This window comes from Pristiophorus japonicus, chromosome 5 (genome assembly GCF_044704955.1).
Source record: "Pristiophorus japonicus isolate sPriJap1 chromosome 5, sPriJap1.hap1, whole genome shotgun sequence".
NCBI classification, from domain to species: domain Eukaryota; kingdom Metazoa; phylum Chordata; class Chondrichthyes; family Pristiophoridae; genus Pristiophorus; species Pristiophorus japonicus.
In genome coordinates this window covers 223,176,372-223,188,900 of record NC_091981.1, presented here as the reverse complement: position 1 = coordinate 223,188,900, position 12,529 = coordinate 223,176,372, and the positions used below count along the sequence as shown (strand labels likewise).

General features: G+C 39.0%; 1 protein-coding gene across 1 annotated transcript in view; it reads right to left on the bottom strand.

Moving 5' to 3' along the window:
- Nucleotides 1–260: 260 nt before the first annotated feature.
- crot (carnitine O-octanoyltransferase) overlaps nt 261–12,529 on the bottom strand; it is a 95,030-nt gene continuing 82,761 nt past the window's right edge. The window contains exons 13-17 of the mRNA XM_070881340.1: nt 11,801–11,924; nt 7,548–7,626; nt 7,344–7,437; nt 7,080–7,199; nt 261–4,289 (exon numbers count right to left, since the gene is read on the bottom strand). Of these exons, the coding sequence (XP_070737441.1) occupies nt 4,169–4,289; nt 7,080–7,199; nt 7,344–7,437; nt 7,548–7,626; nt 11,801–11,924 (538 nt within the window). The 3' untranslated portion in view covers nt 261–4,168. The remainder of the gene's footprint in view (nt 4,290–7,079; nt 7,200–7,343; nt 7,438–7,547; nt 7,627–11,800; nt 11,925–12,529) is intronic.

Here is a 12,529-nt window from a genome sequence, read left to right as displayed (position 1 = left end):
CCTCTTCGACAGTGCAGCAGTCCCTCAGTACTGCACCTCCAACAGTGCAGCATTCCCTCAGGACTGCACTGGAGTGGAATTTGAACACACGACCTTCTGACTCGGGCGAAAGTGAGCCATGGCTAACACAAAGTTACACACAGAAACTGAACAACCACAGATATTGCAGAAGAACATTTATTTTATTTTGGATTTAGTCCATATGGGTGAATGTGAAAAATCTTGGAAACAGATCAATCAAAAACACTGCCACAATGTAATAATTTATTTCAGCAAATTTATTTCCAAATCAGAGACAAATTGAAGAGACTTGATTGCAAACAAATCTATATTCAGCATTGGCTGGGTGATCTGCTCATGTACCTCTTTCAAATCAAGCAACTTAACCAGAGACTATACGGTGTAGACTAGAAAAGAATTACTACAAAAATATACCAGATTATCACATACACCTACTTTTAGAAAATAACCAAATGTTTGTATATCTCTGTACTTCACACTCTTTACATTACTATCTTTGGGTGCATCGCAAATGTTTGCCCATGAAAAGAGTACGGCTCCTTAATAGAGGAGCCAATGTTGCTTCTGAATTTTGCCTCTACCAGTCCTTTATTCTTTTTGCTATTTCAATTTATTAGTCACTGCCAGCTTGTCCTCACTCGGTTTTATTTCTTACCAAAGCATTCTTGCTTTTTCATTTATTCCACAGGTCACAATTATTTCCAACCTTTATCCTGCAGTAATTCCCCACCATGTCTCATGTAACACCCAAATGTACACAACTCTGACCATTGCTATGGGAGATCCACTGTATGTTCTAACAAAACAAGCATTAATTACTATACAAATCAACATGCCCCCATACTGTAAGCAATAACCAGTGGAGATCCACTGTTGTTAAAGGTCAATTTGTTCTTCATTATCAATTACTGACTATTTAACATAAGAACATAAGAAATAGGAGCAGGAGTAGGCCATACGGCCCCTCGAGCCTACTCTGTCATTTAACATGATGGTTGATCCGATCATGGACTCAGCTCCACTTCCCTGCCCGCTCCCCATAATCCCTTATTCCCTTATCAGTTAAGAAACTGTCCATCTCTGTCTTAAATCTACTCAATGACCCAGCTTCCACAGCTCTCTGAGGCAGCGAATTCCACAGATTTACAACCCTCTGCGAGAAGAAATTCCTCCTCATCTCAGTTTTAACTGGGCGGCCCCTTATTCTAAAGATTATGCCCCTAGTTCTAGTCTCCCCTATCAGTGGAAACATCCTCGCTGCATCAACCCTGTCAAGTTCCCTCATAACCTTATACTATTTCCGCATTGTTCAAGTACAGCAGTACTTCTCCACTAGTGCATCTTTTCAGTATAGGAGCGTTCTGTTGAAAGCAGAATGTATACTTTTATTTTCAGTAAATAATAAAATGGGCTCAAACCAGAGCCTTATCATTAAATGGAGAGAGAGATTAGTAATTCAGTCAGGAATACGACATCAATAAGAATGATTAGTGGGATAGACACCATTTTTTGCAGTCTAGACCGAGAGCCCCATACGCTTTGTTGTTCCCCAGGTGCTATGGAAAGGACATTTCAGAAAAACTGCAGAAGATAATGGAAGGGGAGCAACAGCCAATGATATAGAAAAGGAAAGGCCTGAAAAAGGAGGCGTTTAGGAGATTAGGAAACAGATTAAGGAGCAGGATTTCAAGTGTGAAAATCTTCAGATTACTCCCCTAGCTACACGCCAGAATTAAAAAAAAATTTGTTCCTGAATGTGGGCGTTGCTGGCAAGGTCAGCATTTATTGCCCATCCCTAATTGCCCTTGAGAAGGTGGTGGTGAGCTGCCTTCTTGAACTGCTGCAATCTGTGTGGTGAAGGTACTTCCCCCCCCAGTGCTGTTAGTGAGGAAGTTCTAGGATTTTGACCCAGCAAAGATGAAGGAACGGCGATATATTTCCAAGTCAGGATGGTGTGTGACTTGGAGGGGAACTTGGAGGTGATGGTGTTCCCATGAACCTGCTGCCCTTGTCCTTCCAAGTAGTAGAGGTCGCGGGTTTGGGAGGTGCTGCTGAAGAAGCCTTGGCAAGTTGCTGTAGTGCATCTTGTAGATGGTACACACTGCAGCCACGTTGTGCCGGTGGTGGAGGGAGTGAATGTTGAATGTGGTGGATGGGGTGCCAATCAATTGGGCTGTTTTGTCCTGGATGATGTCGAGCTTCTTGAGTGTTGTCGAAGCTGCACTCATCCAGGCAAGTGGAGACTATTCCATCACGCTCCTGACTTGTGCCTTGTAGATGGTGGAAAGGCTTTGGGGAGTCAGGAGGCAAGACACTCGCCGCAGAATACCCAGCCTCTGACCTGCTCTTGTTGCCATGATCTTTATGTGGCTGGTCCAGTTAAGTTTCTGGTCAATGGTGACCCCCAGGATGTTGATGGTGGGGACTCGGTGATGGTAATACTGTTGAATATCATGGGGATGTGGTTAGACTCTCGCTTGTTGGATGGTCATTGCCTGGCACTTAAGTGGCAATTAACATTCGCAACACACATCAACCCAAGCCTGAATGTCGTCCAGAGCTTGCTGCATGCAGGCACGGACTGCTTCATTTTCTGAGAATAGGGAAGGATAGGAAGATTAGGAAACTCAACACATGGCTAAAAGGATAGCGTGAGGAAGAGGGTTTCTGTTTCAGGGGACACTCACCAGTTCTAGGGAAGATGGGAGCTCCTTGTGCAACAGGCCACATCTCAACAGGAAGGGAACTAATGAACAGGCATGATGGATAAATAGGGATGTGTCATTTAAACTAGGAAGGAAAGAAGGGGACAGGGCAAATAAAAGCAAAGAGCCAGTAGAGAAGATAGAAATAGATCAGGTAAATATATATTTTTTTAAATCTAGCAAAAAAGAATAAAGGGAATCGAGGAGGAAAATCAAATTGACCAGGTATAGCAGGGAAAAGACGGAGATACGTAAATGAAATGTTAGCTTGGGAAAAATAACAATTGAAGGAAAAGTAGTAATGTTAAATACAAACAAAAAATAAATAAACTGCAGGGGCCCAGATGAGTTCACTCATCAGTGATAAGTATCACAGGATGCAACTAGACTAATCTGCAGAATTTGAGGCTTTTCACTGGCTGCAAAATCCTTTTTAAAAAGAATTTCTCCACTTCCAATGCACAGTATGAGCAGTGAGGTAAGAGAGGTAAAGTAAGTAAAACATTTGATGTTTAAAAAAAAAATCACATTGATGGTAACTGGAAAAATATCAAAGCTCACCAAATAATTCACCAGTTACCCAATTAGCACTTCAATCATCACTGGAGCCCGTTACCCATCTATCATGGATTAAAACAATATTTCGTCGGTACTGCAAGTTACTATATTTTAATTTCCTTCAACTAACAAAATAAAAAATCACATTTGATTAACATGCACGGAGAAGTCATTTCAGTAATTCAGCCCATACCAATTGGCTATTATCATCTATGCAAACCCGAGACACATTCCAATCAGTGGTGAACCAAACTGTTTCCTTAGAATGGGCAACAATCACTGCGATCAGCTTTATTTCTTACCAGGGTTTTATCTTGGTAACTATTCAATGGATACGATAGAATTAATCAAACGCTGTCCAAATTGTATGACTTATTAAAACCATTTTAAATATTAGTCTGATATTGATGTTCTACTTTACACACTAAATATATTTAAGAAATCCTAAAATCATATTTACAAATCTTAAAAATAGCTTTTTCTACTCTAGACATTAGAGTCTGACTCCTAGTTTCAGAACCCTAGATCCAAAAATGTTTCTAGGAATTAGACAAAACTAGGCCTTTCACAGATTAATTAAAATTAATAATTCTTGTGGCTTTTTGTTCATCCACAGTTAAAAGCTAATTCTTAAAAAAAACTGAAATGTAATTATTCTACCGTTACTTTTTGTGGTTTAAGAGTCTGCATTTTTACTGCATTTTTTGCATTGTATTGTGCATAGTTTCAAAAATGTTGCATTGCTGTTGCAAAATAGAGATTCAAAAAACATTCTGTTGCTTCAAGTTAAGTTTTGTAGCACAGAGCATGCATTATTTACTAGCACGTCAATGCAACTATGTGAAGAATTAGCATTTTAGTAGTGTAGTCCTGTTTGTCATTGCTTAAAGTTGGGCTGTTGTCATCAACTTGATCATGCCATGAAAGGACTGAACTAGCCCCTTGTACAGTTCTTCTGCATCAGTCTCTGGACACGACTTCCAGGCAGAACAAGCTACAACAATCCTGTAGGGCAAGAGGAAATATTGCACTTTTAAAAGATTGTTGTCTCCATTTTTTTTAAATAACACCATGTTTTTACCTGCAGTGAGAACAGTGGAAATATTTTCATTGTGAAACTGTTACAGAAAAGCCACACAGTGCTGCAATACCCCACCGCTTCCCCAAACCTCCAGGAAAGTTGGGGTTTTTAATCTAGATGATTCATGAAACATTTTACAGTAACCGACCTACCAAAGTTCTTACCAACTTTTGAGCGCAAGATTAGCTTCTGTTTCAGGAATAGCAAAGAACCCATCATGTAATGGGCTATGAATACATGTCTGCACTGTGCAATTTCACAACACGGTGCCAGAGTTTCTAACACCCAATATCATAGAAACATAGAAAATAGGTGCAGGAGTAGGCCATTCGGCCCTTCGAGCCTGCACCACCATTCAATGAGTTCATGGCTGAACATGCAACTTCAGTACCCCATTCCTGCTTTCTCGCCATACCCCTTGATCCCCCTAGTAGTAAGGACTACATCTAACTCCTTTTTGAATATATCATCTGTCATTTGCAATTTTTATCCACAAAAAGCGTAGAAAACGAAAGGTCACACCTTCAAAAATGAAGGTCACACCTTCAAAAATGTAAATCGATTTTTTATTTCAAATTTATCATTCTTCCCAAATTACAGTCCACTGTTCAATTTTTATGAGATAGATGAAATTGATGCATATCAATGGGCAAAGTCTCTCGTATCGAGTAGCTTACTTTGCGAGACATAGTTTGAGATTTGTTTACGGGTTTTTTTAAGGGGGAAAAAAATCCAACCTTCAGAGAGCTAGCAAAGTCAGTAGTTATTCTAATGTTCCTCAATGTTTCTAAAAGGAAGCCTAGATTTTAAAACTAAAAAGCCAGTTTAGACTACATGCCATTAGCCACTTCCTCCACTTCTGACAGGACCTTCAGAACTGCTTGAAAGTGGGACATTTCTAAAGGAAGGTGGTGACTCTTGTCAAAGAGTGACTAGTTCTGACCAACTGCAGCATATTCAGGATGGAGACCCATGCAATAGAATATGAGTAAAGTACAGTAAAATCTATTTAAAATCCTGAGTTGAATCAATCGCAACCAGGAATTCATGCCAGTCCAAATATCTTACTGTGCCATAATACACAGAAATACATAACCGGTCTTTTAGCATTTTAAAGAGAAAGGTTAATATTAAAATGACGGAAGATTAACCTATTTTTCAATTTCAGATGCTGAAAGACTTGTTGCACATGTCCAGCATGTTCTATTTTTTCAGATTGCAGTGCTTGTGCTATTTCATAACTGTACTATGTAATTCTGCCTGTTATGCAGCCTTTTATAGGCAGTGAGCAAATTATGGTCTCTATTCCAGATTGACTCATCAAGAATTTTTTAAGTCTAGATTGACTTTGCTACCTACAATCCTACCACCCAAGACATCAAATGATTAAAGTTCACTTTTCTAAACCCAGAAATAAAACATATTTAATAATCAATGTCCTGAATCTGAACTTGTATTGAAGACTGGGAAATGCTGCATAGCCCTATATTTATGTACATGTACGGAACTGAAGGTATGAGCTTTGACATTCCTTGCCTTTACTACAATGTATATATCTTCTGAATAATATACAGTATTTACCTACTGTCAATTCTCAGGGGGAACTAAAAGAAAATAGCAGAATAAAAATCTCTAGAATTCAGTGAATCTGATCTGCACTGAATAAAGATTTCACCCGTACATTCAATTGTCTCAATGCTCACGTGCCAGATACCCTGGGTCCAAGTTTGCCCAGAAGTTGCTGTTTTTTTTTGGAGCAACTTGATTTTTCTGGAGTATCTAAAAATTCCCATTCTGCACATTCAATTTGCGCTAGTGTAAGTGAGTTAGTTAGGATTTTTTGTTTAAGCTTAGTTTTTTTTTGAAAAGGGGACGTTACCAGCCACCTACACCTATTTTGGCCATTTAAGCCTCTTTGCACAGCTAATAGTTGCTCCAAACTAACTTAGGCCAGCATATGTGGCCACTTGTGGCCGAACATAAAATCCTTGTGGAGAGTTAAGAAATCAGCGCAGGTAGGTACTTAAATGACTTGACTAAAGAATGTGACTATGATCAAACAGCTATACAGGACATATGACAAACTTCGCTAAGTTAATTTACTATACAACAGAAGCATTCATGGAAGCTTAAACTACAAAAATAATAGTAAAGAGACAAAATATATTTACATAATTTTTTCAAAATATCCAAATAAAAAGTTATCACACCGCCACCCCCAATCAAAACTCTTCCCTCCCCGATCAAAACGCTCCTCACTAAACAAAGCACAACCATTAATAAATAAAAAATAAAACTCAAGTCCTACCTCGGCCCGGGAAGTCAGCGGGCTGGCTGGCCAATGCGGGAGACCACTCGGCCAGGGATAGGTGCGGAACTCTCTCCATGACATGCAGGAGCCCGGCGCATGTCCTGAGGCCACTCGGCCTGGGTTAGAGGCAGTACATCGGGTCCCACGCTGCAGAGGACGTACTGCGCATGCGTGAAACCTCCAGTGCGCATGCATTGAGCTGCCGGCACTCTTGAGCGCAGGGCCCTAGCTCCGCCCCCTAACTGAATTGCCACACCATGGGAGAGGCCACAGAGCGGCCAAAATGCAGGGACAACTTTTTGGCGCCGTTTTTATCCTAGGAAGTCGGCGCATCTCACATGAGTGCGCCGAAAAAATGGGTGGGCCAAATTTGGGCCCCCTGAATCTATATTCTGACACTCACCTGTCATCTCGGATACGGTAGAAAAATCCATAGCCATTGTAGACCATAGGAAGGACAGCACCCAGGACTGTAGTATATCCAACAAGGCTAGTTGAAAGGACAAAGTTCCCTCCACCGCCACTGTTAAAACAAAATATATGAAGAATGTAACTTGTCAAACTAAAGCTGTCATGAAAGCATCCAGAGTTAGCCCAAGTGTATACTTTACCTGTAACAAATCATATTATTTTTGTCTTAGTATGTGAAACAGGGACCAATAACTACCTTTTAGTAAAGGCAGGATCTGAATAGAGCTCTGGCACAGGAAGATGTTCCTGCTTAGCTATAAGCAGCAGACCCAGGAGGTGTCGGTCAAAGCCTAAAGTGAAAGTGTAATTAATTGGATGATAAAATTAATTGTACATAAAATCTGCAAGTATTAATTTATAAACTCAGTAAATATCCAATCAACAAAACAAAGCCACTTGCCTCGACCATTCTGACATTCAGTCATCAGTTTGTGATGCTTTGCAAAAGATTTCATCATCAGTTGCTGACGTTTCACATTCTAGGATAGAATATTAAGTAGTTAAAGCACAAAAGGTTACTCAGCATCAAGTGTTGGAAATAGGTTACAGACAAATGTTTGTAGTAGAACACAGAGTCTTAGCTCTACTATCACAATTCAAAGAGATTTATTTAGTGTATTGTTAGTTATCTTGGCTACACTGCTTGCCAATTTAAGCATACATACCTATCAAAATCTATTCACTTACAAGTTAATTTACATATAAATCCTGTCAGAATCTAAGCCATCTTTAAATTCGGTTTAATTTATGTGATCATTAAATTCATTCATCTTCTAAATACTTTAAAATTAGCAATCAGCTAATGAAAGGGGCATTATAAGTGGGCACAAACAACATCTCTGACAGAGATTAAGAAGCAATAAAAATGCACGGATATATTTTCCTTGGATCTTGTTCGCAAAATGTTGTTGTGAGAATAAAGTGGGGAAATCTGCTTTACATTCTAACTGACTTTGTCCACTCGTGTTAATGAATGGATTAAACCATACCCTATAGTAAACATTTAAAGCAAAGACTGTAAAGATTATAGCACCTGTATTATTTGGGCACCCAAAGAATAAGCAGGGTAATTGACTTCAATGGTATCATTTAAATAGTGTGCAGGACTGAACTGATTTAATAAAGGCTGCACTATCCTGGGTATAAAAATTAAGAAAAATGGACTGCAAATACCAGTTGGAAGATAATGTGCTGGCACAAAGCTTAAATACAGTAATTAGAAGTCATTTAAAACACATTTGGTAGGGGAGCTGGTACTTCAATAAACATAAAGAAGAATTGGTTATTCCTGACCAAAAGGTAGGAAGAATTAATTCAATATCTAAGGCTCCCAGACAACATAGAGCTGCCATCAGCAAGCAGTGGTACATTTCAAAGAAAAGAAACAGGGATAGCTCCAGTATGTAAAGCTAAGTTATTAAGCAAGTTTCAGAGCTGAATATACTTTTATTGGACAGAAAAGGAGTGACAAGAGGAAACAATCCAGTGCATTAAAATAATGAGGACAATGAGAAAAGAACAGTGCAGTGGGATTAATGGAATAGCTCTACCAAAGAGCCAGCACAGCCACGATGGGCTGAAATATTCTATGATTCTATATAAGCATGCTATTTAACTCTTACTGTGATTGTAGAACTGGAGGACTGCGGTCCAAAATCAATGAGCCTCAACTTAAAGTGAGCCTCGAGAGTGGAGAAAAACTCCCCCTTCCTAGCAGATGTGTGAAATACACTCCCAACTGTAGCAGTTAATGTCATGCCAATTACTCATTTTGAAAACAGAATTGAAAAGGACTGAAAATTATAAAGCGAAGGATTGACATCAAGTGCTCTTAGTGATACAGTGGTTTGTTTACCACATGGACAATGAATACATAATTTATGGGTGAGAATTGAATAATGTGAAGTGCAAGGTTGTAGTATTTTAACAGAGCTGTACCTTACAATTCGAGTTGTGTTAGCTATCTCCCTCAGGCGACTGAGTGGGTTCAGTAGAATTTGTGAACAACCAGCTGCAGTACAGCTACATTCCTGCTGGTGGCGTAGAGTTTCCGCTTTGGGCACAATTGGCAACCTGGACGCAAATTGCGTTTGAAATTGCGCTGGTTTTCCGAAGGAAGTTATGGTTCACGTTTCCGCTCAAATTCGTTTGCATAATCACACACGTAAAATCTTCCATGAACCAGCGCAACCGGGCAGCGGAACAGTTTATTATTTTTTCTTTGCATTAAAAAATATTCATTGATGTATTTAAGAGTGGTAACCTGGGTAGCTTTAATAATACAGCTGAAAATTAGTTTATCATAAAAAAATAAGCATTTTTAATAAGTGTCTAGTGCACCACCTGTGAGTAACCCGATTTTAAAATCACTGAAAATGACTTTAGAAATAATCTATACTGAACCATTTACTAGTTTCATTGGTGTACACTAGTTTGTTTCTTATTAAATTAAGTACATTTTAATATTTACATTTTTTTTAAATTGTACTGGTACCTGGGTGCCTTTGGCAGAAAAAATAAAAAAGCGAATTATAATATAAATGGAGAAAAATTACAAAATGCTGCAGTACAGAGGGATCTGGGGGTCCTTATACATGAAACACAAAAAGTTAGTATGCAGGTACAGCAAGTAATCAGGAAAGCAAATGGAATGTTGACCTTTATTGCAAGGGGGATAGAGTATAAAAGCAGAGAATTCCTGCTACAACTGTATGGGGTATTGGTGAGGCCACACCTAGAGTACTGCGTATAGTTTTGGTCTCCGTATTTAAGGAGGGATATACTTGCATTGGAGGCAGTTCAGCGAAGGTTCACTAAGTTGATTCCTGAGATGAAGGGGTTGACTTATGAAGTAAGGTTGGACCTATACACATTGGAGTTCAGAAGAATAAGAGGTGGTCTTATTGAAACATATAAAATAATGAGGGGGCTCGACAAGGTAGATGCCGAGAGGATATTTCCACTCATAAAGGAATCTAGAACTAGGGGGCATAGTTTCAAAATACGGGGTAGCCCATTCAAAACTGAGAGGAGGAGGAGGAATTTTTTCTCAGGGCTGTAAATCTATGGAATTCTCTGCCCCAGAGAGCTGAGGAGGCTGGATCATTGAATATATTTTAGGCGGGGATAGGCAGATTTTTGAGCGATAAGGGAGTATAGGGTTATGGAGAGCTGGCAGGGAAGTGGAGCTGAGTCCATGATCAGATCAGCCATGATCTTATTGAAATGGCAGAGCAGGCTCGAGGGGTCAAATGGCCTACTCCTGCTCCTATTTCTTACGTTCTTATGTAAACAAAACAAGCTTAATTTGAAGAGTTCTTCAAATGGGAGCAATCAGCAGAATCTCACCATGCTTATTATTTTGATATGGGGGGGGGGGGGGCATGGTCAGTTTTATGGGCAGAGTGATGTTTTTAAACCAGTGGTAAAGATCGTTCGTGGAAACTCTATTCATGCTTGATGTTAACTTGCATTTAAAATTTCCCGATCTTTTACGCTGGTTCGGCCGATTTCAAATGAATTGTGCTGGTAAAACCAGAGCAAACTCGTGGAAAATCTACCCCAATTGTTCAGTGGTACTACAACTCAACCACTGTATCTTGAGCTCAAACCATTACACACCCATTATCTTTTTGAAAATAGCTCAAATCTTAATTTATATATTATATTATTATTACAGGGAAAGAGCAGAGGAACGGGACTAATTGGATAGCTGGCACAGGCACGATGGGCCGAATGGCCTCCTTCTGTGCTGTATCATTCTATGATTTTAGACATAGCAGTCATAACCAGGACAATCCACAGGGAATCAGGGTACACTCCTGGTGATTCATTAACTTGTAATACATTGTAAAAAAAAAAACATCAGCTGAATCCTACAACACAAAACCTATGCGCCTTCAGGTATAAAATTGATAACATCCTTAGCTCAGTTACATATGGTTATTATACAATCATCAGGAAACTGGTATAGATTACAAACAATGGGCAGCTAACAATTTAAATAATTTGTTATAAATTAAATAATTTAAAGCAGCAACTCAACTTCAGGGTTCAGGTGATGAAGATAAACCACTTGCAATTCATTATTCCTGTTTAGGGTATCATCTGAACCTTATGAATGAATTATGCTTTATAAAATATATCACTAATTACGCTTTCATGTAATACTGCTAGTTTTGAAAATTAACCTTAAATTGGAGCACAAGATTGCAAGCAACACAAGCAATACTTTCCCAAACCCCAATGTGCAGAGCTGTCAGTCAATTCAATGAAGTCACTTTTGGCATTGCAAAAAAATATCAGGTCTACTACATATGTATATAGTTGATATCATCAACTTTGCACTACAGATCAAATGCCACCTTTAATTAACCCAGTTTGTACAGATTATCCGACAGTTGAGGGATTTCTGCTGGTTTGTGTGTAGTTCTCTGGAAAGGGTATCTGTAGCCAACAATGTTCATTAAAGAGTAAGATCTGGACAAAGGAACAAAAGGTGCAATGATTTTTGATGTATTTTTTAAATTATTAGCTGTCGTGACAAGGGCCATAAGAAACTTAAATGGTGTTGAGCCGACTGTAAGCAGCACAGGGCTGGAGGTACATAACAATACAAAATGAAAAATATATTTTAATTAAATGAACACCTACAGAAGCTGCTGGATCCAGCATTGCTCTACACCATTCCACTGCCTCAACAGTGCAGGGCCGCATTGTCTCGGTTCGGCCGTGATAAAAACGTCTAGTAGTTGCAGTCTCGTAACAGCAGCCAGGACTGTGAGGAATTGATTTGGAAAGACAGATTATGTTGCCCAGGTATTATGAAATTATAAACATCTCCGATGTCATCAGATCAATTGGACTAAAAAGAAAAGTGCAATTTTCTAACACTTATGGAATGTACAAACACAGGTCTACTGTGATATTTCACAAATGTATGTTCCACCATTTTCCATGGCTAAGTCATGCAGCTGAAATTAAAAGGCATGTAAAAATAGTACAGCAAACATTGCATTACTTAATTGTTAAAACTTAAATGGCTTTTACACTAAAGTTATCAGCATACCACTTTAGTTGCAAACTTTTGTAACACACACAATCTCACTTCAATCAATTTATAACAAGATAACACAAAATGAATTAGGGGGGGGGAATGGTGTAGGAAACTTGCAATTTTCCCTGCTTTTTTATACCCACAATGCTCATCTGAGATGGAGACTCTTTTATGCAGTGCTCTATCCAGCAGATTGGCAAAAAAATAGTTAAGTCTAGCAATATTGACAGGCAAATTCAAATGATAAGTGAAGCTTGGATTTTAAAATTCAGCTATTCTAGTTGGACTCAGAACTACCCAGTGCTTTTATTGCTGCTTGTTTTTCT